The 26,857-nt window shown below is 34.9% G+C and overlaps 4 protein-coding genes across 8 annotated transcripts; 1 reads left to right on the top strand and 3 right to left on the bottom strand.

Moving 5' to 3' along the window:
* Nucleotides 1-1,468: 1,468 nt before the first annotated feature.
* On the bottom strand, nucleotides 1,469-4,792 carry Sgsh (N-sulfoglucosamine sulfohydrolase). Its single transcript, XM_083034143.1, has 10 exons — nucleotides 4,627-4,792; nucleotides 4,009-4,138; nucleotides 3,802-3,938; nucleotides 3,573-3,726; nucleotides 3,099-3,337; nucleotides 2,832-2,951; nucleotides 2,362-2,565; nucleotides 2,098-2,267; nucleotides 1,846-1,992; nucleotides 1,469-1,771 (listed from the first exon to the last, which is right to left on the bottom strand). The coding sequence occupies exons 1-10, from the start codon at nucleotides 4,790-4,792 to the stop codon at nucleotides 1,622-1,624; spliced, it is 1,617 nt and encodes a 538-aa protein (XP_082890269.1). The 3' UTR covers nucleotides 1,469-1,621.
* On the top strand, nucleotides 2,321-7,790 carry Pmm2 (phosphomannomutase). 5 transcript variants are annotated; one of them, XM_083034152.1, is made up of 6 exons: nucleotides 5,027-5,055; nucleotides 5,156-5,223; nucleotides 5,677-5,768; nucleotides 5,946-6,140; nucleotides 6,267-6,534; nucleotides 6,785-7,790. In XM_083034152.1, exons 3-6 carry the CDS (start codon nucleotides 5,709-5,711, stop codon nucleotides 7,048-7,050), a joined length of 789 nt encoding a protein of 262 aa, XP_082890278.1. In that variant the 5' UTR covers nucleotides 5,027-5,055; nucleotides 5,156-5,223; nucleotides 5,677-5,708; the 3' UTR covers nucleotides 7,051-7,790. The 5 variants fall into 5 exon arrangements, with proteins under 5 accessions (XP_082890273.1, XP_082890277.1, XP_082890278.1 ...); XM_083034147.1 differs by lacking the exons at nucleotides 5,027-5,055; nucleotides 5,156-5,223 and adding an exon at nucleotides 2,321-2,440; XM_083034151.1 differs by lacking the exon at nucleotides 5,156-5,223 and having other exon boundaries at nucleotides 4,922-5,055.
* On the bottom strand, nucleotides 7,079-10,096 carry LOC145934010 (methylglutaconyl-CoA hydratase, mitochondrial). The gene is made up of 3 exons (XM_083034146.1): nucleotides 9,619-10,096; nucleotides 8,592-9,376; nucleotides 7,079-8,082 (listed from the first exon to the last, which is right to left on the bottom strand). The coding sequence occupies exons 2-3, from the start codon at nucleotides 9,341-9,343 to the stop codon at nucleotides 7,923-7,925; spliced, it is 912 nt and encodes a 303-aa protein (XP_082890272.1). The 5' UTR covers nucleotides 9,344-9,376; nucleotides 9,619-10,096; the 3' UTR covers nucleotides 7,079-7,922.
* A 2,302-nt stretch (nucleotides 10,097-12,398) lies between these two features.
* Nucleotides 12,399-26,325, bottom strand: LOC145934006 (uncharacterized). The gene is made up of 7 exons (XM_083034142.1): nucleotides 26,173-26,325; nucleotides 23,166-23,485; nucleotides 21,509-22,006; nucleotides 15,499-15,785; nucleotides 15,018-15,242; nucleotides 14,608-14,901; nucleotides 12,399-13,914 (listed from the first exon to the last, which is right to left on the bottom strand). Exons 2-7 carry the CDS (start codon nucleotides 23,479-23,481, stop codon nucleotides 13,768-13,770), a joined length of 1,767 nt encoding a protein of 588 aa, XP_082890268.1. The 5' UTR covers nucleotides 23,482-23,485; nucleotides 26,173-26,325; the 3' UTR covers nucleotides 12,399-13,767.
* Between the last annotated feature and the right edge of the window lie 532 nt (nucleotides 26,326-26,857).

The raw sequence follows: 26,857 nt of genomic DNA on the forward strand, positions 1-26,857 counted from the left end.
TGCGTCACGTGGTCGCGCGGCGGTCGGAATTCGGCGGCGCGGAGTGGGGGTGAGTGGTGGGGGGATGCGCGCGCGGCGCACGGCGCACCCCCCACCACTCACCCCCACTCCGCGCCGCCGAATTCCGACCGCCACGCGACCACGTGACGCAGCGCCACTTGAAGGTTAAAGTCGAACGCGCGCGCATGTCGGTGGCTGATGTTCCATCTACGTATTTTATTACGTCTGTGGGCCGTGTTTTTATTCCTCCTTCCTACTGTTATGGCACGTGAATTTTTCAATCATTTCTATCATTTGAATCATTTGATTGATCAGAGCGAAAGAGATAAGGATTTCTCCATCCCGATATATCGATCAAATATTTGTAGCGTCAGTTTAAGCGTTAATTTAATTTAATCTCATTGTCAGTTGTATATCAAATGCGTTAGTTGCACTTTGTATATACCGGTGAGCGAAGTGAAGTTAACCAGTTACTGTTTTGCAGTAGCCCATTGGATATCAAAGCGTACATACACTGTACTTTTTGCGCTGATTTTCGGAACACACCGATAATTATTAGAAAATGCGAACGTTTACAAACTTGCAAACGGTCCGTTTGTGAAAACATAAATGTGGAAGTGCAAGTAATTAGAATAATTGAGACTATTATGTTACCATTTTACGAGAGAATATTCCGTTTGAATAATTTCTGTAATTTATGTCTAGTTTAATATTATGTAACGATATTATTTATCGATTGGTTGTTTTAACTTAACCCTTGAAAAAGTGTGATGCTTGTTTTACGCGGACTCCAGAACTCGAATTCTCTCGTCGTGTTGGGAGGCCTCGCTTTGTGTCTTTTATTTATGATTCAAATGAAGCAAATCTACACTAATAATCAAAAATATAACAGATACTTGAACTACAAACAATATGTAAGTTTTCTATGTATTTGTATGAATATTAACATATATTACATGATACATGAAATTATAAATAAAATTCTATCTTGAATTTTATTATAAATGATATATCATTCATAAAATTCTTTACTTGATAATATATAATTTTGAAAATGAGGGATACACTTGATCGTATATTTCTAGATGAACGAAATAGCAACAGAATTGAAGACAGTGGTAAAATCTATAAACAAATCATCGACTTATGTTCGTCAATTAAATGAGATGCTTTCCAAGTATCGAGACAGAGAATCAAAGAATATCTCAATGTCGAGAATTTTATCATTGTAAATAATTTGAGGTAAAAAATATTTATATTGAAATATATTAATAAATATAATTATATAATTTATATTTTAAATTATAAAAATTATAAAAATTTATTTTCTTTTCTTACATTAATTATTTCAATTACACAAAATTAAATGAATATTGCAAACTATTGCAAAAGTTTATATATTACATTGTATATTAAATTACAACATTCTTATTAATTTTAATTATTACATTCTTATTATTTCTTATTTAAATAATTATGAGATTATATTGAATGTTTTATTTTCTTTGTAATTTTCTTTGAGTATTTGTTACTATTCGTAAAATATACATTATGGTGCAAAATTGTAAAAAAAGAAAAGGAGAAACGTGTAACGATTATTGATAAATATTAAAAACAAATTTCAGTTGTCGAAATTGTACAATGGCATACATTGAGCATTATGTTTGTAAGGTCCAGCATTCTCCAAAACACCATTTGGTGCACATAGCCATGGATCTTTTGTTATTTTCAGCCAATTATACAATCTTTCTTGAAGTTCAATGAATATGCTCTAAAAGTGGAACATATGTGTTAACTATGTCTATTATTAAAAAGAACTTTGTAATTTAATTGTAATTACACTACCTTTGCAGTCGATTTTGAAGCTATATTGTTTAGTTCTTCTGGATCATGTTTTAAATCGTACAATTCCCACTCTGGTCTTTGATAATATTTTTTTAACGTTTTATACCATGGTAGAGATTGATGAGTCCTTGTTCTATTTAGAATGTCCTGTATATATAATACACTGATATAAATGACTTAATATTACTCATATTACAACAACTTATATGCTCTAGTTAAAGAGATAATAACCTCTTCTCTTTTTCAGATTACCTGGAAAGTCGGAGATACGTAAAAGTCCTGATCGATAGGAAATGGCATTCTGTAGTTGACGTTATGTATAAGTTTGTAGCGTTTGGTCCTAATTGTACGCATGGGATAGTACATGGTAACTTCATGGTGCGTTTGACTAGCAAAGATCGCTGTATTATTTTCTATAGGTTCTGTAAACGAGATATTCATTATTTTACAATATAATTTTTTTTTTTCACAGGACTATGTGTATTGCATTCAATATATGCATACATATATCCATACCTTCAAGAAGTAATGGCAGAAGCGACTTGCCAGTAAGGTGTGGAGAAGACACTTCATTGGAGTTTGACGAGTAATCCATGTAAGTTACATTGAACCAATCTAATATTGTCGGTACTATATCCAGCAAGGAAGTCATACTGTATGTCACGCTATTCTTTCTGTGGTCATGAATCGGTGATGAAATTATCATGGGTTCAGCCATACCTTTAAAATTTTTATTCTTGCATGTATTGTAGCTTTAGTTAATTCGCGTCTGACTATTTTAAATCTTTAAATATTATTTCTATTTTTTTTACTTGTACGATTTTATGAAACAAGATGTTTAGAACAAAAGACGTGAATAACAAAAAATCACTGCTGAATATAACTGAGATTTACATTTAAACATTTATTATAATAGTATCAACACTTGCTACTTCGTTCTCACCCTTTCCGTGCCTCCTAAAATATAATTGAATAAATTTACAAACCTGGATCATATAAATTCGTGCGACCATTTGGGAAAGGTACGCCATTATCGGACGTATAAATTATCAATGTGTTATCTTTGAATCCTGCATTTTTCAATTCTTCAAGAACTAGGCCAACACCTAAAAAAAGTTAGATTCTTTTTAAATTTAATTTAATAAATTTCCTTTTAATCTTCATCTATAAATATAACTTGCTTATAATATATACTGCAAATGTATGTATTTGAGTTCTTGTATTTAAATTTATGTTTAATATGCTAAGAATACCGTTGTCCAAACGAGATATTGTTGTATACTGGGCAGCAATATCTCTCCTAGCAGCTTCGGTATTTTGAACATAATAGGGTACTTTAACTTGCTCCCATTGATAATATATTGGATTCCAATCAGGAATTGTACCCATTCCAACATCACCATTACCAAATTTCTCGCAAAAATTGCCATACTCTGGATGAGTATGACCACAACGATGTGGATCATGAAAAGCAACATATAAAAAGAAGGGTCTGCAAAAATTTTAATATAGATAAAAAAATATTTTGCAAAATAACTTGTAACAAAGATCTTTATACACACACACATAAGATTTTTTTTGATAATATGCAATAGCGTAAAAAGTATATTAAATTATATATTTTATACATAATGACATATATAAAAAAGACGTATTAAAAGATGTATCGTATCATATTATTTTATAAAAGTAAGAATATGGGCTATATGTGGAATACTATCACTTACTGTGTTTTATTCTGAACTGAAAGAAATTCACGGACTAACAGCTTTATATAAGTAATATTACGTCCTACTTGAAGAATAGAATTATTCTCTTCTGTATATGCAAAATCAAATGGATAAACGTCACTCGGGCCTACATGCTTTTTGCCAATGATTCCTGCACAGAGAAAAAAAGCAACACGACACAATAATATATTTAATGTATATTTATTATTCATTATTATTGTTTTACCTGTTCGTATATTGTTTCTCTTCAATATTTTTGGCAAACTTTGAACATCATCAAAAGAATTAAAGTGATGAATTCCATGATGAAGACCATACATTCCATTCTGATGACTTGGTAATCCAGTTAATATTGCAGAGCGACTATAAATTGAAAATTCAAGAGATTGATATGCTCATAATAATTAGATTTAATTTTTAACTGTAAATATACCTTGGTGAACAGCTACTAACTGATGTGTATGCATTATTGAATAATAGACTCTCTTTGGCTAACTTATCCAAATTAGGAGTCTGACAGATTTTATTCAAGTAGGATCGCATTTCAAATCCTGCATCATCAGCTGTGAATTGAAAAGTAGACAATTATTTCAAACAATAAATGAAATCTTAGATTTATATATATATGTATATAAATAATTTTTGACAAAATTTGAGACAATTTCACATTTTTATGTATTATGTATTTATACATATATATATTATTTGATATGTGCTATATGCCTAATATATATCGTGTGTGTGTGTGTGTGTGTGTGTGTGATCCTAATTTTTCAAATGTTTTTTATATAGATAGAATTTTATTTTGACACAAATTATAAATTAATTAAAGTAAATCTAACTTCAAAATTAATTGTATAAAAGTCTATATAATTTCTCATACTACTAGAGGAAACTAGAAAAAGATTTATAGTTTCTATTGTTGACAATATTCTTCTTTTTATATTTTTAAATATATAATTTTAATATTTAAATTCTTATATATTTGTCATTTTTTTTTTTTTTTTTTTTTTTTTTTTATAAAACTAATAAAAAGTAAATGTCAAGTTACCCAATAACAACAACACATTTTTTGGAGCTGAGTCAGCATCTCCACGCGTATTGTGTAATGCCAATAAGATAATGCACAAAAAACACAATGATTTGTTTAAACAGATGTTCCGTGACATTTCGTAGTACTTGTTGACATGTGTATGATATATATATGTGAATGACATATATGAATGATACACGTGTAATTGCTGCCAATGTTACCGATCAAAAATGTTTTGCTTTCCTGAAATTAAATAAATAAATAACAAATGAGATCGATTAATTATCTATGGAGAACCAGTCGAAAGCGAAGATATAATAAAATATTGGTATTTTATATTGGCTCTTTTTGACATTTTCTTGTTATTCGATTGGTACACACATGCATATGTATGTACCTGTGTCACATTAATGTGTGATACATCGAATCAGCCACGTAAACGTGCATGTACGCGTATCTTTTTTTTATTGTTTTTCCTTTATTTTATTTAAAATTTCGTAGTTAACATCGTTAATTATACAGACTAAAGTATATTAAAAATTTTCAGCAGTCCCAAACTGGCTCGAAAAAATGATTCCCTTTACATGAATAAAATGTCATTGCATGTTAAAATAGGTTAGACGGACACTCGTTATTTGTTTCGGCGATACGTTCTCGTATTTTTCAAACTTAAATGATTATCATTACAAACACGTATTCGTTCAATTACAGTAAAAATGTAATCTTATCTACGATTCAATGAAACATTGATATTTAAGGTTGAAACGACGAATAGCGAAGTTTATCACTATAGATTCCTTTAAAAAATTAGCGGGAGGGGGATTGTTAATCTATCTCCTACTAATCAGAGTCGACATGTGACTTGTGAAATCCTGTTTTCTGATAATCTTTTTCTTCATATCGAAGTGACATCGTTTCTAATAAAAAAAAGAAACTTTTGTCTAAAATTAGTTAGTATAATTTTAAAAGTTTACTCGCGCTTATTTCATTACGTATGTAATCTATGTAATTTGGCCACGTGGAAATGAATGTTTTTGTTTGTGAATAAAGTGACAATATGTGTTTCAGGAACCTTGGGTGTTTAAATAAAATATTGCATCATGTCAAAAAAAATTATATGCCTATTTGATGTTGATGGTACACTCACCGAACCACGACAGGTATATTTTAAATATTGTAAAAATCATGTATATATTTAATTATTATTAAAATATTTTTTAACTATTTTTTCAACATAAGTATCTTTCTACTCTTTTAGATATTATTATAATTAACATTATTTTTCATTCTTACCCCCCTTTTACTTTTCTAATAAAATTTATGTTTGCTTTCCATAGCCAATCAGTTCGAGCGTTGAAAAGTTTCTTCTGGAAACTGTGAAAAAAGAATTTGACATCGCAATAGTTGGTGGATCCGATTTAAACAAAATTCAAGAACAATTAGGTAGTGAAAATCTGTTTGAAAAGTACAAATATATCTTTGCGGAAAACGGACTTATCGCATTCAAGGGTGGCAAAGCTCTGCCATCGCAAGTAAGTAATCAAGGTGATTATATTATTGAAGCATAATTATAAATTAATTATGTATATTTTATTCACATACACGCGCGCACATACGTACATATATATATATATAATATATATTTTTTTTTATTTCAGTCAATCCAGGATGTACTGGGAGAGGATGCTTTGCAGGATTTCATAAATTTTGTTTTGCGGTACATATCCGAATTGAACTTGCCATTTAAGCGTGGAACATTTGTGGAATTTCGTACAGGGATGATGAATATTTCGCCAACAGGACGAAATTGCAGCAAGAAAGAACGCGAACAGTTTTATGAATACGATTGTGAACATCATATCCGTGAAAAATTTATACAAGCCCTTAAGAAGGAGTTTCCTGATTTGGCTCTGACCTACAGTATTGGTAAGTGATTTATATAAAATCAATGATATATATAGCTAATTTAATTTAATTAATAATTATTAGCAATTAATTTAAATACTACATTTATTAAATTATTTCAATTACGATAATTTCAATTGTTCTCGCTAATTATTTTCGTTAGGTACAAATATTTTTCACAAACTTCAAAAATATCATATAATAACGGCTAAAATTAGTGTGGTATTACGTATAAATACTCTAGCAAACGAATATTAATTTTTTTCTTAAGGAGGACAAATCTCTTTCGATGTTTTTCCTATCGGTTGGGATAAAACATATTGCTTGCGTCATATCCAGGGATATGACGAAATACATTTCTTCGGTGACAAAACGGCCGAGGGTGGTAACGATCACGAGATTTACGAAAGCGATTTGACGATAGGACATCGCGTAACTTGTCCCAAAGATACAGTGAATCAATTGAACGTCCTTATGGCACTCGTAAAAGAGAATAGAGAAAAAGAGCAGCTTAGTGTTCCATTACAATGTGTCTGATAAGTATAAGAATAACAAGTTTTCTAGATCAAGATAAAAATTTATATTTTCAATATATAATATAATAACAAAGTAAAAGATTCAATATAATATAATATATATTCGTAAATTCGTTTCTCCTTTTTTTCAACTTTTTATTGCAACATTCCTGATAAAAGTATAAAATATTTAATTGTTACATATTTTTAAATTAAGTTTCGATATTTTAAAAATTCTATGTTTCCGTGCACAAAAATATATTTCTACATGTTCTTTTATGAGGTTTTCTTATCCTTCGAATACAAAAATCATAAAATAATTAAATTTAAAAAATGTTTACGTTTCCGGGAGACAGAATTTACGCGCGCAAGTCTCACACATACATACACCATCACACACATCCTAATGCATTTATGCAATATAATATAATTGCAAACTCGTTTTTCTAACTTACAAGTACATATATTATATATTGTATATATTAAACCTATATTAAACAATAACAATGTTAACAAAAAACATTACGATATTCTACATCGGCGTAGAATGTTTCCGTTACTGACGTATGAAAGGCACATTTATTTCATTAGCATATGCAAATGTACAAGGCATTATGCAAGTTTAATGCTGCATCCGCATCTGTTGTGCATAAAAAACTTTTAACATTACCTCTTTATTTCTTAAATAGTTTGTTGCGTAAGTTTCGATTGCAATTTTTAATTTTAACATTAATGCGGTTCGGATAAAACAAAAAAATATAAGTATCACAAAATATATCAATATAGTCATTTTTAGGAAAATGTTTATACATATATATTGTAAAAAAAGCTCGTATAAAATTCATTCCCTTCATATGTAAAATTAAGCGTTTGTTACGGATAATGTGATTTTTTTTATTTTCCTTGATAAACAGGTTCACGTTTCGCCGCGAAAGCGGCAAGTCCTTCGAGTCTGTCTTGCGTATTCACGATCTTACTGTAGCACTGCTTCTCGAGCTCCAGACCGTCTTTCAGAGACACTTCCGTGCCCTTGGATATAGCCACTTTTGCCCATCTAAACGATAATACATGATGATTAAGATCATTTCTATATATATAAATATTTTATCAGAGAGTAATTATGAAAGTTGTAAGTATAGAACTCGAGTGTTGGATAAAAAAAATATATTACTCGCATTCAGAAGATAAGCATGTGGTGTGATGTGTATTATGTAATACACATTTGCGATCACATCAGTTGGATTCTGAGCTGCATTTAAATGCTTGTTTTTTACGAATAAAGAAACTGTGTTATTATTACAAAAAATAATTTCGTCCTCTATAGTTTTTTTTTTCTATTTTTATTTTTCCACTTTTTGTACTATTGAATTATTTTATTATTCTCGGGTTCTTTTGTAATTTCTTTTCTACTTTTAATCATTTTTTTTCTATTTATTCTCGTATCTTTGTTACGATTTATATATATACGCGCTCTTTTCTGGTTTTTACAATACTAAATATTTTCTCTTGTATAATTTTGAGCAAAATTATATGTTTTAGATTATTTTGGCATTGACAGCTTACCTAATGCTAATAGGACCTTTGGACAAAATTTCTCTCGCGATAGAGAGTGCCATTTGGTAAGCGGCGTCACCAGTCTTATTTTGCGGAACCGTCTCGTTCACGAGACCGATCATGCATGCCTCCTCGCCGTTTAAAATCCGTGCCGTATAAATCAACTCCTTAGCCTTGGCCACTCCGATTATCCTTGGAAGTCTCTGCGTTCCACCGGCACCGGGCATTATGGCCAATTTCGTTTCCACGAGACCCATCGTGGCCTCCGTAGAAGCGACTCTGATGTCGGTTGCCAACGCGAGTTCCAGTCCTCCACCCAGCGCGACACCATCGATGGCAGATATCACCGGAGTTGGTAAGTTCTCCACCTCGGTGATGAGATCTCTGAGGGAGGATACGAATTTCGGCACCTCGGACGTGTCCATTTTCAATCTCTCTCGCAGATCGGCCCCGGCGCAGAATACTTTCGGGACTAAGCTGCGTATGATTAGCACCCTCAGTTTGTCGTTCTGCTTGATGGTGTCCAACATCTTGGTCAACTGTTCAACCAAGACCTGTCCGAAGGAATTACGAGCGGTCGGTCTGTTCAGCCCTAATACAGCGATGCCATTGTCCTTCCCATCCAAATAATTAACAATCACTTCTCTCGCCTCGTCCTTGGCGGGACTTGGCATCGCGCTTGTAGCCAACGTCCTTGCAGCACAAGCGCAAAGATGATGAAGAGTGCTGGTAACTCTGACGCTCGCTATCAACGAAACCATTGCGCAGGAATAGTGTTTCTTTTAAAATGGAAACTAAAAAAAAATTTTATTCTTCATAAGGTACTTGATAAACATATTTGAAATATTTGTTTTCATTATTATTTCTTTCTTTCTCTACACTCAACACTTAAATTTTATATGTATATATTAAATTTCGCATATTTATATATACATATATATATATATATATATATATATATATATATATAATTCTAATTATATTTTATATCATTTAAGAGAGTACAAATATATGACAATTTTCCAAGAGGACTTACTCATAAACACAAGAAGAGACCGGTTTCTCGACTCTCGCCGCACCACGTCGTGAAAAAAAATCTACGACGTCGTTATCCTTGATCCTATTTCGGGATTACGATGCAGCGGGAGCATCCAGCGGCCGAGTATGTTGCGCATACGTGTAATGCGCGAAATTTTTTCAAGTATTTTATTTTCGCGAACGCGAAGAATATTGTACTGCAGGCTCTTTGGACTTTATGCACCCCCGGTTACTGCAACACAACGTTACAACATCGACGCGATGTGACAACGGAGACGAAGACGGAAGTGGTAGGGATAGCCGAAGAAAGTTCGTCGCGAAAGCGGAGCGAGGAACCTCCTCTCCCGCTAAATACCGTCGCGTCAACGTCGCGCAGACGACTATTTGCTCGCCGCGAAAGCGAACAACGTGAACGTGCGCACGTGTCAGTGCACGAAGCGTGAAAAACAGAATGCGCGCGCAATCCGCGCATGCGCGTTGAGCGCGCATTAATGCTCTGCCCCCTTTCTCTCTAACCTCTAACCATGTGTGTGAGCGCGAGTGTGTGCGTGCGTGTTTTCTTCCTCTTAAATTATATAAAAGTAGTTTTTTGCAGAAAAATATCGCAATAAAAAAGGAGCGTCAAAGAATAGAAGATTAGCAGAAACATTCTCAGTGACAAAGTGATTATCCAGAGATGATGATACCTTGCGGATGATGACTACGCAGAGAGGTCGCATCACGAATTACAGATTTTTACTGCAGATAAATCGCGCATAATGATTAAACAAATAAAGCCACAAAACGTATAGCCGTATAATGTATTCCGGAAAACATTTGTATGTAAATCCGTGTTTATTCTTGGCAGCGACGACAAAGCGCTGTTCTAACAAGAGAATAAGATAATCTTATCGTGCTTTTTTAGATCTCTTTTTTTTTTGCTAGCAGATATACATGACTCAATATAATAAATAAAAAAAACGTATCAATTAAGAGTTCTCTGCATATATATAATTTATAAAAATTTATTCTAATTGTTTTAATTAAAGTGAAAAATTTTGTCTATTTTAAACATATAATACACATAAATACAATTTTCATAAAGAATATATATCACATATCACACACAATATATAATATGTATCGCATTGTAATATATTTTCAATGTCTAATATAATTTTGTTATATAATAAGATTCGACGAAGTACAATTATCTTCCTCGTAATGAAAGTAAAGAAAACCTTCCATTAGTGTCATATATTGCATCATGTGTGTATTATATATTGTCAATAGAAAGCACGATAAATGTGACAATATTCGATAAACATGTTTAATGTTAAAATTATCTAATTTTTACAAAGTGCATATCTTATCTGAAGTACATATATGTTACGTATATATATATATATATATATATATATATTTAAAGCAAATATAAATCGTACAGAATTTATACATATGCGTGTGTACACGCACATTACAATAACGCATTATAATTTATTTATGCATATAACGAGCCACTCTAAAAATTGCTATTCAAAATATTTAACATAATCGATAACCGATTAATGAATTGCGCTTTGGAAATGTATAGATGCACTTTAGACACACGATCTTTCGCTCAATTCGTAATATATTCGTCTTGTGTATGCAACAATTAATTCTATTAATGATGGAAAAATTTTTAAATACATAATAATAATTTTACTCTGACATACCATGTGATATTTCTAAGCGAGTGAAATTATAATGGCTAATTATTAAAACGCGCGACAGATCGTACGAGCTGCAATGTTTTTCGAAACACAATTCGACGCGTTGCGCAATAAAGCGACTGCTATTGTAAACAATAGCACGCTGTAAGTATAGACGTCAAATTTTGCATACTGCTTATACACAGTGACCTTGTTATTATTCACCTGGCGAGACTCAAAGCGAACAATAGACTTTGACTTTATTATCTCCCTAAATGCGACAAATATATTAAAAAATTAAAAGATGCCAAACGCGATCATTTTTCTACGAACAATTAAATAATTATTCATCCTGACGATTAAGTAACTTCCGTGTTGATTAAGAGTACCGAGATGACGACTGTTTATCGAAGCAGATATCCTCACAAGAAGATTTTCATTTCGAATAAGCAAGCAACAATAAGCAATTATGAATGGCAGTTAAAATATAAATAATTAAAATATAATGATTTTTTCAATATTTAGGCTGATAAAATTATTTCTTTCACGCTTAGGTTCGAATATATTTTTTTCGTATTTTGAGCAATTCGTTAATTTCTGTCTAGCGGATTGAAAAAACAGGAAATGGAAATGGAAATGAATGCACTTTGGATAGATTTTGCTGCAAAACACGATTCCTTAATCGATTATGTGCTAACTAAATGTTTCAAACAATATACTTCTGTAATTTTGAAGCTCGTTTTGCGTGGGCATAATTAAACAATTAGATACATTTTAGAGCTCATTAATATATAATATGTGTAAATAAATTATAACGTGTTCGAATTTTATATAAAGCTATTTCTGAAAACCTGGCGCAAATCGAAAAATTCACAAAAGATTTGAAAACTCTTTTGTAACAAAAGTATAAATATAAATATACCCTACAAAACAAAAGAGAATTGTTCTGAGAGTACAAATCTTTAGAATAATGATTTTATTAATTAAAGTTACCAAATATTCAAATGCACATTATTTAAAAATTTGCTAATGAAATAGAGATTATATTATTAATATTTTTATATTGTATTATTTTTTAAAGTTACATAATTTAAATTTCTTTTAATAAATAGAGAATGTGGGCATTGAAGAATAAAATAATAAATATAGCACATTATTCGTATATATATTCTGTATTCTAAGATTCTGGCAACAGAGGTGGTTTCAGTTTGCATTTGTCCAAACACAAAACGACCTAATTCATATAATGGCTTGCGCCTACATATTTCAATATTTAACCACATTCCTAGTACATATATCAGACTTTCTGAAGGCAAATTACAAGCTATACGACAAATAAATAAATAATAAATAATAAATAAAGTACAATCGCCCGAAATTGGTCCAACATGAAACCCATATAATATATGTATATATAAGGTGCCCCTCTTCTATTGTATATTTAAGCATCCTTCAGCCTCAAATTAAGACTCCACTGAAATAAAGCTCATTTGAAATGGATCAGAAAATATACATTTATCATCTAGTTTACACTTGCTGGAATTTAAGTCTAAAGCGAGAAACTTTATTTTATTTGCTTGAAAAATTTTAAGGCTCCTGGGTGCTCACCGCGGCCATATTGGATTGTGACGTCAGAGGCGAGAAAGCACACGCTGAAAATTCTTAGATGCCATTTTCTAATGAAAAGATATTTCGATTAAACAGCACTTCAGATGGCTTTAGCACACTCTTAAAAACCCCCGAAAACTATCCTTTTCCCTTTATAATCAATCAACAGCTGTAAAATGATCGAGATATCAGATTTTGACATGCGGAATGACTGCGCATGTGCAAAGACCAGACGGACTGGGTTTCATAATATTACATTTTACAGCTGTTGATTGATTATAAAGGGGAAAGGATAGTTTTCGGCGTTTTTTAAGAGTGTGCTAAAGCCATCTAAAGTGCTGTTTCATCGAAATATTTTTTTATTTCGAAATGGCATCTAAGAAATTTTAGCGTGTGTTTTCTCGCCTCTGACGTCACGATTTCGACATGGTCGGAAAGGAGCCAGGAGCCTTAAGTGCTTCTTTTGCGAGAAAAAATCACCTCTCGGATTGACCAGACAAATTATTTTAATTATTAATAAATTATTATTATTTATTGTTAATCAATTATTTGAAAATAACAGTGTGGAAGTGGGACACCTCTTACGTATACTTCTTCATCGTTACTTTCTCTCGTATACGTTGCTTCTCGTTTCGCGTTATTTCGCGAGCGAGGGAAGAGGCGCGTCGTTCAATGCGAATTTAGTTGTATTATACATTCGTCAAAGTCAAACGACGTAGTAATTTTCGCGATTCGATAATCAACGGTGTGTGTACCATTAAAAATTAACGTAGGCAGCAATCGTGCGTATCGCACGTTGCGTTCGATCTTCGTGATACATGGCGAATATTGGCAGTTTCAGTTGGACCAAAGAGTAGATGTAGCTTTTAAGCGGCAGGCGCGCCAGGCGGTGGTCGAAGCATCGACCTGGTGGCCGAAGAAAGTTTCTGCGACACCAAATGTGCGATATGCGACGATCTCTTCCATACGAATTCCCGCGTTCTATCGTGATCGTCCTGGCTTTCCACTCGAACCTGAAGAAACATTTAATTTAATATTAAATACAGCCTTTTTTTCATGAAATATACAGAAAAGATAGCCGCTAGGTGCTACTATACTTTCAATACTTTGTAATAATACATATATTATGTTGATTTTTTTATATTTCAAGCTGATTTACGTGAATTGAATTTAAATATGATAAATATTTTCAATTTTATTTATAATATATTGACTGTGTGACATGTACATAATATCCAGGGTTTGATAAAACCAAATTTCTAAGAAACTAAAGTTCTCTTCTTAGGTCACATACGTGTGTGTATATGTGTATAAAATATTTGAACAATTATTCTTTTTATAGCGATAAACTAAAAATATTAAGGAAAGTAGTATTTATATATTTTCATTAGGATGATTTTATCAAGACGTTAACAATCAATGTACCAAATATTTCAAGTTTCTTATTAACATCTTGTACAATTTTTTGAACGACACTATACATGGAGTTTATCAGGGAATGTAACCTAATACAAAAAAATAGCAATTCTGCATAAAAAATAACGACACCGTTAAAATTAACAATCATAGAAAGGAATTCTGATAGAAAGAAATTCGTTCATCTCTATTTGCTTATTCATCGGAATTCCGCAAAGATTCTCGCGTCGCTATAACTGTTTCGCGCATTTTTCTGTCTTCTATTCCCCGCTATCCCGATCGACACGTACCTGTTTAGGTTGCAAAACCCGAATAGAGTGCAGCGTGGCCGCGCCGCCGTGTAACACGCGCAGACTCAGCTTGCCGGACATCTCGGCCGTGGTGGCGGTCGCGCTCCTCAGCTCCTTCTTCGCGGCTCGACCGAACTCCTTCTCGACTTTCAGCACGAGCGGTCCCAGGCTGAACCTAGTCTTGATGGTCGTGTGATCGCTCATCATGTTCACCGACACGTCGCCCGTTCTCTGCAGGGACGCCAATCCGTACAGAGTGGCTCTCGCTTTCGGTCTGCTGCTCTTGGTCTTGGTCTGAAAACGATCGCGTTAGATTCACGTTAGAAACCCCGTTCGAATTTAGATACAGATTCCGATAATGAAAATTTCGTCTGAAACATCCGCGAGTATCTATAGATTTTTTTAATTACTTTGTTCTTGTTGCTGCTTCCTGTAGTCGCTGTGGTTCCTTTCTTATTCTTCGTCTTGTTCTTCGTTCGTTTGCGAGTCTTGCTAGCATTATTGCTGCTAGCTGACGTACGTCTGGATCTTACGTTGGCTTCGGTAGAAGATTCCAGCGCGAGAGACGCGATCGTTTCCTTTTCCGTCACGGCTGCTGTTTCCGTTACGGCGGGTTCAGTAGTCTGCATTACTTTCTGCAAACGCAAACATATACATATTTATTGAAGATGTGTTTAAATAAGATATTCTTGAATTCCCGTTTAACTCTCATGATGAAGTTATCGACGAATATATCACATATTCCTTCTCGAATTAACTTCTGTTTTAGAATTATTATTCCAAAAAAATTGACATTCTGCTCTAGTTTTTTTAATATTCAACATTGGTCTCTTGTTTTAGCAATTAAAATTATTCAAGTTGTTGGGAAGAGAGTGATCGTGGAGACGATACCTCGACGTTGTTGTTTTCATTAACGCTTTTCTCAGTGATGGCGGACGCGTCGATCGGCCTTGAAGCGCTCTTCTTGGTACCATTCTTCTTGTTATTTTTCCTTTTGCCCTTGTTCTTGTTCTTGTTTGACTTGGAGCCCGAATTTGAACTCGATAGCTTCACAGTCACTGGCTCGTAATTGGCGCGCAAAATGTTGTTGATCTTGCCGAGAATTTGGTCGACGAAACGATTGTATTTTGCCACGTAAATCGCCGGCACGTGAGCGCTTGGTTCGGATTCCACGCCACCTAAATTGATCATAAGAGAATTGCGTCAGTATCTTGTAGTTTCTATTTTCCTGGACATTCGCGAAAAAAATATATACAGAAGTGCTATTTTTAACATTTAATATTCTGAAATATTAATCGTTTCGCGTAAACAATATAATTCCTAGAGACAAAGTTTCTTTTAGCAAAAATGAGTGATTTGGCCGAGTATTTTTATCTTAAAAGAAAAATATCTATTAGTCGTTGAACCATTAGTTTACACTGTCTACATCAACTATCAACTGATATGATAGTATGACAATTTAAAATAATTAATGTAAGTATTTCAGATTCCAGTCAAAATTTTTGCACCAGCTTTTTTCGGTGGCAGTAACAGAGAGCTATGTAAATTCTGTGTATTATACAATTTTAATTATTTTATAAATGTTACAATTAATCTTAAATTAATTTTATACACGTATACATCACACTAAAATTTGTATAATTTTATCATCGCCCTATATTTTCGCTTGGCAATTTTTATTTTTCCCCGAAAGCCATCAGCTTACAAGTGAAAGAATCTTCAAAGTCATGAAATCGTCCGATCGACTCACAATTTATCGAAAATTTTCGATTGAAGACAATATTAATTGTAAGATAAAGAGAAAGAGATAGCAGCTCTTTGGGAATACGACCTTGAAAGCCCTTTTCGTGAAGTTATTTCGTTTCGTCCGGGTCATCGACCAGGGTGGGACATGCCGCCTTCCGTGACTATTTCTCTTTCTCTGTCTAAGCTTTAATGAAGGGAAACGCATTCCTCTCCCCCCCTCCCCCGTACTGCCATCGGCTACCATGGAAGGAAGTTGATGGTTGCCGATCGAGGAGGAGCCTACTTAAAGCAGCGACAATGATAACGGTATATCGGAATCCTTCGGCGCGGCCAAACTGGTCCCCGATCTGGGTCACGACCTCCTTACTCGCTATTCACCTACCTACAGACCCATCTAGCCGCACGCGCGCATTCACAATCTCTCGTGTGGAGATGTTCACCTAAAAACTCTCCCCCTGCCGGTCGTTGCACCTGCAGCATGTAAGCACACTTTCTTTCGAACGCAGCGCATGAAAATTTTATGCCACGGACAAGGCCGTCTACTTCTGGTTCTGGCATGGCACGAAGACGTTGAATGCCCATCGGGGCCTGATCGGTCTCTTGATAATGCGCGTGCACGATACCAGTCTACTATTTGTACTCTTAAGTCTTTCGCGTGCATTTTACAAAGAAACGTTCGTCCAACGCGACTGACCGAAACGGTCCGCAAGAAGCAGATTTGTTAAAACGGAAATAACGTAAAGCGATCAAATGTCTCGCACATGCACTTCCAGTCTCCATGTTTTATCTCTTCAAATTTTTTAAATGTATTCATTAAAGCTTTAATTAAATATCTGATCAAATCAAACGGATATACTTGATGAGATACAATAAAAAAAAATACTTATTATAAAATATATGAATTGTATGGAACCACAAAAAAAAACATTCTGAAAATAGAATTATATTTACTATATTCATCGTTTTGTTATATCTATCGAATAAGTTAATATTTCTTGCATGCAAGCACAGATTTATTTAGATCTTTAATTTTTTCCGACTCTTTTCAATAATATCGTGCACACGTTTTCCACGTTTTTCACAAAATCGAATTAATGATACATTCGAGTAACAATTTTACTATTTTTAATTAACTGTCCGAAATAGAAATTATTAACTCAAACTTTAAGTATCTACAACAATTATCCAATAAGACATCATACTTTATATTAAAATGAAATACTTTAAGAATAGATTACTCAACATGTTATTAATTTTACTTGGGAGATGAACAGATTTCCGTTCTCGATAGGTATCTCACTTTTGAGGACTGAACCGGGTCAGTCATCGAAGATACAAGTGTATACACGCAACAGAAACATTAATAGCGACGATATATTAAATCACGGTTTAGGCGTGACGGAAACTGAAGGACATCAACTTCATAACTTATGAGCTGTGGGTCAGGGTCGAGGAGGAGGCTCTTCAGTATATATCGCTTAGCGCGTTCTCTGGGTCGGTGGCCTCGTTTCTTTTTCGATCAGCTACTACCGGTGAAAGCCGGGAAAAAATTTTAACGCGGTCGCACCTTTGTTGGATTTAACCCGGCGCTCTCATGTAGAAAGTTAATTGGACGCGTGATTAAAAATTCCCGTTTTTGTAAGCTGATGGCGGCGACTCGTTTGATCGGTTATCAAAGTCCTTAATAAAGTGTCCCTTAGGGGCCCACTTGATCTCGCCACTTCTTCGTCTCAAGCTTTACCCGTGAATCAACGATTGAAATCGACATTAAAATTTTTCAGATATTATTTCTTTTAGAAATCTCTAAACGATACATCTTTTTTCAATATTTCCTTCATCGATTTTTAAGCTATTTGAATGACGTCTAACTTTAGATATGTCTAAAGTATAAATGAATGACAGTTGAACTATTATAGACTTGTATCTTTAGTAATCTTATTACAGTTATATGAAAATAATATAAGATCAAATAAAGCCAAGCTATTTAAAATAGAATCCATAGACAGATCAAACTACGAATAATAGAAAGAATATCTACAGAAAAAATAGCGTTTTAATAAAAAAAAAAGATATTTATGATAAATATGAACACTATCAAACTTTTCTTTTTTTGTTTAGAGTATCTACTTATCATCTACTAATTTTATAATTCTCTTGTCAACTATTAGTTAACTGTACAAATTTCATGTCTCTTTTGGGATTTAGAAATATGGATAAAGGGCAAACGGAAGGATAACTGTCCAGGTACACGTGTTACTGTCCAGGTACACGTTGTTGCAGTCGATCGTCCTTCGAGACCATCCACCAAAACACGCGATTATTTACTAAATTACTAAATAATAGGCGATACAGCTGAAGCGAAAAAAAGCAAGTAGGGTCGAAGTTGGGACAAAAAGAAGCACTCTTGTATGCTCTCTATCGAATGCATTGAAATAATCAGACGGGTCACGTGCACGTCACGTCACGTCACGAAGAAGAGATTTCGATGCCGCGAAAACAATCTCTATATTTTATTCGCTCGCTTAATCGTCGAAATATTTCCGCGGCATCGATAATCAATCGAACCAAATTCATCTCAATTTCCAGCTTTGAAAGAAAAATTCGCGCGATTTCGCTTCAAAATTAAAGTATTAAAGGAAAGAAAAACAGAGAGAACTTATCCTCCTGGATTACGCGTATCACACAAGTGTATCTGGACATACAAACACGCTGACACTTTCGATGCGACTGGATCCAATGGTGAATGAAATAAATAGACGGTACACAGAATATATTTTGTAAAAATAATAAATTATTTATATTTTGCACAATCCAGAACGGACAATGTCTCTGTACAAGTCTAGAAATGTCGTAAGAAAACTCTCTCGATTCGGCCGCGCGCGCTCGCAGAGAACAATCGACACCGTCATCGATTACGTTTAATTTGGCAAGTGATGGACAACTTTTTAATAAGTAGAAATTTTATGAAATAGAGAAATTAAGAGTTTGGCGAATTAATTTTTTAAAATTATATCATACGTGTATTTTTATCATGCATTCACTAGCTGTATATTTATAAAAAAAAAAAGAATAATGAATTATACATGAAAGATTTAAGATGTCATCATCACTGCCAAATGAACCGTCCTATTGCTAATTCAAGAAGACAGAAACAGAATTAGTCTCTTGTCCGATGGTTTCCGACGTAGGCGATTTCGGTGTCGCTTGACCCTATAAATGAAACTAAATAATATCTTTTGATTTCGAGTTCTTTTTTTCTCTCTCTCATGCACACGCATCCTTTTCTTTATCTTTGCTTTTTACTTATTTCTGAGCGATCACTCGTCCGATATTAACAGTAAATAAGATCGCGGAAAAAGGGAGGAATACGTGACGTGAAATCACCAAGCCAAAGCATTTCAATGTTATACCAAGCAACGCGAGACGTCCAAAGAATTGGAGCTTTTGAATAGTTTCTAGAAATGTCTAAAAGCCATCTAAAAAACATTTGAAAAATTAGGATGCATTTTAAATATCTGAAGGATATTTAAAAAATTGAGCATGTTTTCAGATGTCTAAAGAATTCTTGCAGAACATCTAACAAATTTAAAAAAATTCCTACAAAATTCTTGAAGAACATCTAAAAAAATTGCAAGGTTTTTTAGATGCTTTTAAAAGAAAATTGATAGATGGTTGATGCTTTAAAATGTGTTTAAGAAGTGTAATCAGACATATTTACGTTTTTGGAACATTTGCGCAGCCCGGTACATATTTATCATTCTTATGAAGCTTTCGACGATCGTGGCACGACTGCTATTATTTTGAATTGATCAGAAAAATCGATGATACGGACTAAAATATCAAAGTATGTTAGGGGAAATCTAACTATTTGTATACTCTCCGTGCACTACACGTTTATAGAGTTTTGTGATGGGAATAGCGCAAGCCCCGCCAAGAGAACTCTACAAGACAAGACAGACAAGATAGATATAAGCTAGAAAAAAAGGAATAAAAACCTACAAAAAGAGAGCAGATGCGTCAGTCTATGGTGCGATGCGACTTTAAATAGAGGTATTGCCGTTAATAAATACAAATATATAAATAATTAACACTAGATAAATTAAGGTAAAATAATTGATCGCGCGAAATTGTATAAAGTAGCAGAAAATCAGCTTCTCTGCTTGCGGGACTTTATTAGCGCGGTTTATTTTCCGTCATCGAGTAATTTCTCGAAAAGAAGGCCCGATTCTATCGCCCGATCGAGAAATTATCATATCGATATAGTGGAAAAAATTCATAGCGAGATTTTACTCCCAGCTGTATGGTCATCGAAGAATTATACGCATAAATTATGAATAAATTAAGCATGAATAAATTAATATAAATATATATCCACTAATAAAATTAACTTAATGGAAAATTACTTCAATTTTATAAATGTTGAGTAAATGATAACTTTCTCAACGGTCGACTTAAACTAATTTAGAACTTGTAATAATCTCTAAAAAATTGATATGTGTTGATGATTATTTTATCACTACACGAGATATATATAAGAATATATATATTCTCAAGTCTAATTATATACATATATACGTAAGAAATAATTTGAGAATGGCAAGCTTGATATCTTTATAAGCATACTCTTTCATAAATTATAAGAATATCCGACTTTTATTTTACTTACACACAATTTTCTTTCGACAAATCTCGCTATATTTATAGAGTTTCAATTTTTTAAAATAAAAAAAAAACAAAATATGGAGGTAAAATAAAAATTTCGCTCCACGAATGAACGTCGCGATCGGGCGTAGTCGCGGCTCTTCAATTAGATTTCGCGAAATCGACAATTCCGAAATCTCAGACGCTCGACGGAATCAATAATCATCGGTGTGCAACGCCTCTCCTCGCGAGAAGAGACCTTCGTGCGAGAGGGAAACGACGACGTTTCTCTTCGTCGTCATCATCGTCGATGAAGAGAACGCACAAGGTCGGGGAATAACGTTGCACTCGCGCTATTGTAAGTCGACTCATTGTCAAATTTAAACACGGTTAAACGCGGAAGAGGAAGAAGAAGAAGAAGAAGAGGAAGAGTGGGACGATCGCGCGGGCGATTTGCGCGATTTGCGGGCGTGCTTGACGTTATATTTCTTGGCCTTCTTGCCCTTAAACTCACGTGCGTGCCTAGCGCCGGCGATATCTGCGATCTCATCCACTTCGTCGTCGTCGTCATCATCGTCATCGTCGTCCTCGTCGCTATCATCGTCGTCGTCGTCGTCCTCCGTGATATCCAGATCCACGTCGTCGTCGTCATCGTCGTCGTCGTCGTCGTCGTCCTCCTCGCTCGAGGTCGGAGCAGCAGGCGCGGCTGGGACCGCGATGGCGTTCACCGACACCGGATTCGAGATGGATTCGGCAGCTTCGAGGGTGGACTCGTGCACGTTGGACGCGGCTTGGCCCTCGGCCTCGCCTTCCTCGTCCTCGTAGCTGCCGGAATCGTCGCCAGCCGCCTCACCCGCTGCCGCGGCATCCTCGGCAGCCTCTTGGCTCAAATCAGCCGCCACGGCGAGCGGTACTTGGGGTGTATTGACGGGGGCTGCTGGAGCTAGTGCAACTGGGGCAACTCCGGCTGACGAAGCGGGTTCGTCGTCGTCGTCGTCATCATCGTCCTCTCCTGTAATTTAATGATGGACGATACGTTTTTTTAGCAATGTTATCGTTAACGCGACATAATATAATTGATTATTATGTTACCGAAGTGAAATTTTCCTCTAATTATAAGTAAATTAGCCCAAACATTTTTTTCGACGGAATTAAAAATAAATCTCAATTTTATAATTGAGATTCTTCTTCGCGCAGATTGATTTTGATGGAAATTATAGAAATTCAACAGTAATAAAGATATGCGAAAATCATAGAAGAAACGAGCATAAAGAAAGAAAATGAATAGAACACAAGAGGGAATATCATGAAGAAATGAACTGAAGCGACTCGACAGACGACTCGAAGCTACTTCTGCTTCAAATATGTGTATCTCTATTTGAACTGGTTTATCTATTAAAACTGGTTCCAATCGCGTAAACACGACTGCATCAACACTGCCGAGTGCGTTCTGAATTCAAAATCAAGCGATATAAATACAGTACAATGTCGCTAAAATATTATAACCCGTATACATTGCAAGGCACACCGGTTACAACATGTATGTACATACAACACATCCTCCTACAAGTTTATGGATTTATAAATTTAACAGCGTTTCCTCGGAAGAGGCAGCCTCGGATTATCCTTCGGTATTCAGGTCAATGTGAAGAAGTAGCGCGTAGAAATTTTTTTTCCGAACCAAGATCGCTGTCGATTTATGTTAATTTGGACGAGTCAAAGTATACCCTATACCGTTATGAGAGAGGGGTATATGAGAGAGGAGAAGAGAACGAGAGAGAAAGAAATGGAAAGAGAGATTCTCAGGTAACACATGAAGTGTTCGTGTTTGCATAACGGTGTGTGTCAGTTTGCAAGATTCTCTATTGTTGGATTCGACAGAAAAGAACTTGATGCAACGCACGAGACACAAATCGAAGAGAGCGAGGAAATCGATTCATTGTCAGAGTACTCAGTGGAACGTGTTACAGTTTACAAATAATTCGTCGTTCAATAGAAGAGGCTCGAGTTAAAAGCTATTAATAAATGTATAACAATTATAAGAAGCAAATTTATGCACTAATTCTTTTTTTTTCTGACTCGTCACGCATCATTCTCTTCGTTTCTCGTGAAAATTCTCGATAAGAGAAAAATCACTCCACGCAAGAGGTCAAAAGTTAGATTCCTCTCACCTCCAAGTATATCTTCGATGAAACGCTCCAAGTAATCGCCATCGTCGTCGTCGTCATCGTCGTCGTCGTCGTCGTCGTCGTCATCGTCATCGTCATCGTCGTCGCCGGTGATATCTAGATCGACGTCGTCGTCGTCATCGTCATCGTCGTCATCGTCATCGTCAACTGGGGCAGCTGGGGCAGCTGGAACGGCTTGCCTGCCGGTTGCAACGAGGTTCTGAGTCGACACTTTGCTGTCAGTGATCTCTGGTACCGGTGAGGCGAGTGACCCTATCGCCAGACAGCACAGCAACGTCAGCACTGCCGCTAGTCTCATGGCTCTGTGCAATAATAGAATAAACAAACAATTATAATATAATTGTATCATATATGACAAGATGAAGTACTTGTATCGCATCGCAATCTTAAGAAGAAAAAATCCTGCCTCTCAAGAATCAACAATTTAAAATGCAAATTGGACGCTTTTACAAAGTCAGGGATTTTGGAACACTTGTCACAAATTCAAAAATAAATGTTTGTAATTGCGTTAGGAAATTCAATTCTCTTTTTGTATTAAATATTAATTAGCAAACTTTTTTTTTAAGTAACGGTATTAGATTATAATAAATCCTGTTCGTAATAATCCTTTCATTTATTAAATAGATGTAATAAATATAATTGATCGAGATATCTCTAAGAATCAAGGGAAACACGATTGACTTGGGATGTTTCGCGTATAATCCATCATCATCGATAAAATGACAGAGGGAAGGGGGAGGGTGTTAATGAGACGATCCGTAAGTGTATATAATTTACATATTCACGCAGTTAGGGCCTTATTCGCGTCGGGACACGACAAACACGCGATACAGTAAATAGCAGACTACGAGTTAACCGTAAGGAATCGCGCCTTTTTCTCGGGAGACACTTTTTGTTCCGTTCTATGTCGTGACCGGTGATCGACCGACGATCTAGAGCTACTTGTACTTGTACAGCGTTCGCATTCCCGTGCGTACGCTTTCGGCTTTCGGAGCACGATCGCGAAATGAAATTTACGAGTCGCGCGGCAATAAACTAGGCGTTTTATTTCAAGGAGAATCGCGTTACAAGTACGACGATATACTCTACTTGATGAATATCCTCGAATATCGTCTCTCTGACCGTTTAACGATCGAATTTCTACGAGGAGAAAGCTGAAACAAGATACAAATATTTTACTCAAATGTCGGATTTGCACGAGAAATCGATATAATGACGTTAAAAAAAATGATGTCGATCGAAAATTAATGTAAATCCTTTTACGATATGACTGAGATTCGTTACAGAAAGTCGGTAATAAGAGATCATCCACTTTGTGAGAGTTCTACCCATGATATCAATTCTCCAGTTTTCCTATACACGCACTACGTGACAGTAATAAAATGCGTACGCGAATTAAATTTGTTTTCTCTCTTATGTACAAACTAATTGTGGAATAATTTTTTTTACGCGAGCTTTTGTTCTTGACAAGATTGATGTTAATTTAATTATAATTTAAATTTGTATCTCTCAACAAAGTATTCTTACTCAAACTCAATTTTCAATTTCTAAACACCAGCAACAATTGATATTTTGTTTTCTTTAGCATTTTTTTATCTTTACCGCATTTTTATATCACTGTACTCTATAGAAAATATGGAAATCCTCGTAATTTACAGGATCTACATAATTTGCAAGATTTGCTTCGAATAATTATTATCTTTGTATTTTATATAGGAAAAGAAGAAATTAGAAATTGCGAACTTATTCAATTTTTTGTTCAAATTTTTTTTATTTATTAAAAGATGCGAGAGAGATAGTTTTATCATATTAACACATATATTAAGTGCAATAATGTTTGCGAGTTTCCGTTATCGCGATCGACAAATTATTCACGAATGCTTCTCACGTAAGATGATCTCAGGCAACTTCATTGTACCGTAAGAATCCTTGATTATGTACACAAATGATTCTCATTGACCTTACATTCGAAATTCCAGCACACATTTTTCTCAAAACTTACTTTATTTATCAAGAATAATAAATTTTCTTTTATTAAGTTTACGAAAGATGTTGACGAGGATGTCGATGAAAAGTCAAATCCGAGTCAAATGGGAATTTTAGAAAACACTTTCCATATAAATGAGCAATAAAACCATAAAATTTTTATATTTCCGAATATTTATCCGAACAATTTGAGTTTGCTAAACTTTTAAAATTTTAATGTAATAAAATTAAACAGAAGACTTGATTAAAATAATTTCTAAAATTAATGTGATTATTAACTTGAGAAACATGAAACTATCTTGAAAACAAATTAATACATCAAAATTTATACATGAAATCAATACGAGAGAAAAGACAAATGAAATAGCAATTTATTTTTCTCAGCAAAAGTAACACTAACTGATAATTAAATGATAATAATATTAAAATTAATAATATTAAAACACCTTTTCGCTTTATGATCTCTTATCGAAAAGATATTTATATATAAACAAGTTTGTTCCCTGTAAAAAATGGTTCCGTTACCTTTCGCGCGTTCAAAAGGTAAAAATCTGGAACTATACTTATGTTGTGCTTTCACACTAACTCGGTACGATCTCGCGATCCAAGAAGCAACGGCATCGGTACCCGGAAGTAACGAGTTCGCGACAAATCGGAATGAAGAAGGACGTCGCGACGACACGACGGGGAACAAAATTCACACAGCGAGTCCTTCAGACGCGAGTATATCTTCACACGAAGCTACCCCACTGTATATACTTAGCGTTGCACACATGGTATCACTCAACCCTCATCAGGAAGAGATCGTTCCTTCGATTCAACCGGACAGAACGGGAAGAAAGGGGGCGAAGGAAGAGGGGACCAGGGGAGGGAAGGTAACGCGGAGTCGGTCAAGGTCGTTCGTAAGTCCGGTTACCAGAACGAAGATTTCCGGTACGACGGGGATGGTTGGGCACTTTGTTCTCCACTTCGCTGAATATCCGGATATCCTTCGGAGACTCACCTCTCTGTCTTTTTCTTTCTCTCTCTCTTTGTACTCTCCTTTTCTACGTCCTCTCGAGGTAGACGATCGACGATCGACAATGACACGCGTGTATATGTATGTACAACGTCCCGGTTTCTTCCACCCGGATCGATCCACCGAGCGGCTCGGTGAGAGTGTTAAAACAGACGAGGCGGTCTCGACGCGACCCTTTTATACCGACCCGCACCTCCACCTCCTTTCGTACTCTTTCGTCGTCCTCCTTCTTGCACGTCGTCGTCGTGCTCTTCCTGCGTTCATTCGCGTCATACTCTACCTACCTACCTACCTACCTACCTACCTACCTACCTACCTACCTACCTACCTACCTACCTACCTACCTACCTACCTACCTACCTACCTACCTACCTATCTACCTACCTACCTATCTACCTCCTATTCTCCACGTGGCTCGACCAAGCGTTTTCTCCCTTTCTTGAGACACGCGTGCGTCCATTGTACATACACATTTCACACCCGCTAATAAGACTATTAGCGGACAATTTCTCGTATGGTATGCTATTTCCTTATTTCCTTATTTATTGTAGAAATACAACGGTATAGATTCTTTCTTCAGCTAGTAGAAATATGTCACATTCTTCTAATGTCCAGCTTTTTTTCATTCGATTCCATTTTTCCCGTCAACACTTTTATCTCTCTTCATACA

Source organism: Prenolepis imparis, unplaced genomic scaffold (assembly GCF_030444845.1).
Source record: "Prenolepis imparis isolate NDT839.2.m4 unplaced genomic scaffold, iyPreImpa1.0 SCAF_3, whole genome shotgun sequence".
Lineage (NCBI taxonomy): Eukaryota > Metazoa > Arthropoda > Insecta > Hymenoptera > Formicidae > Prenolepis > Prenolepis imparis.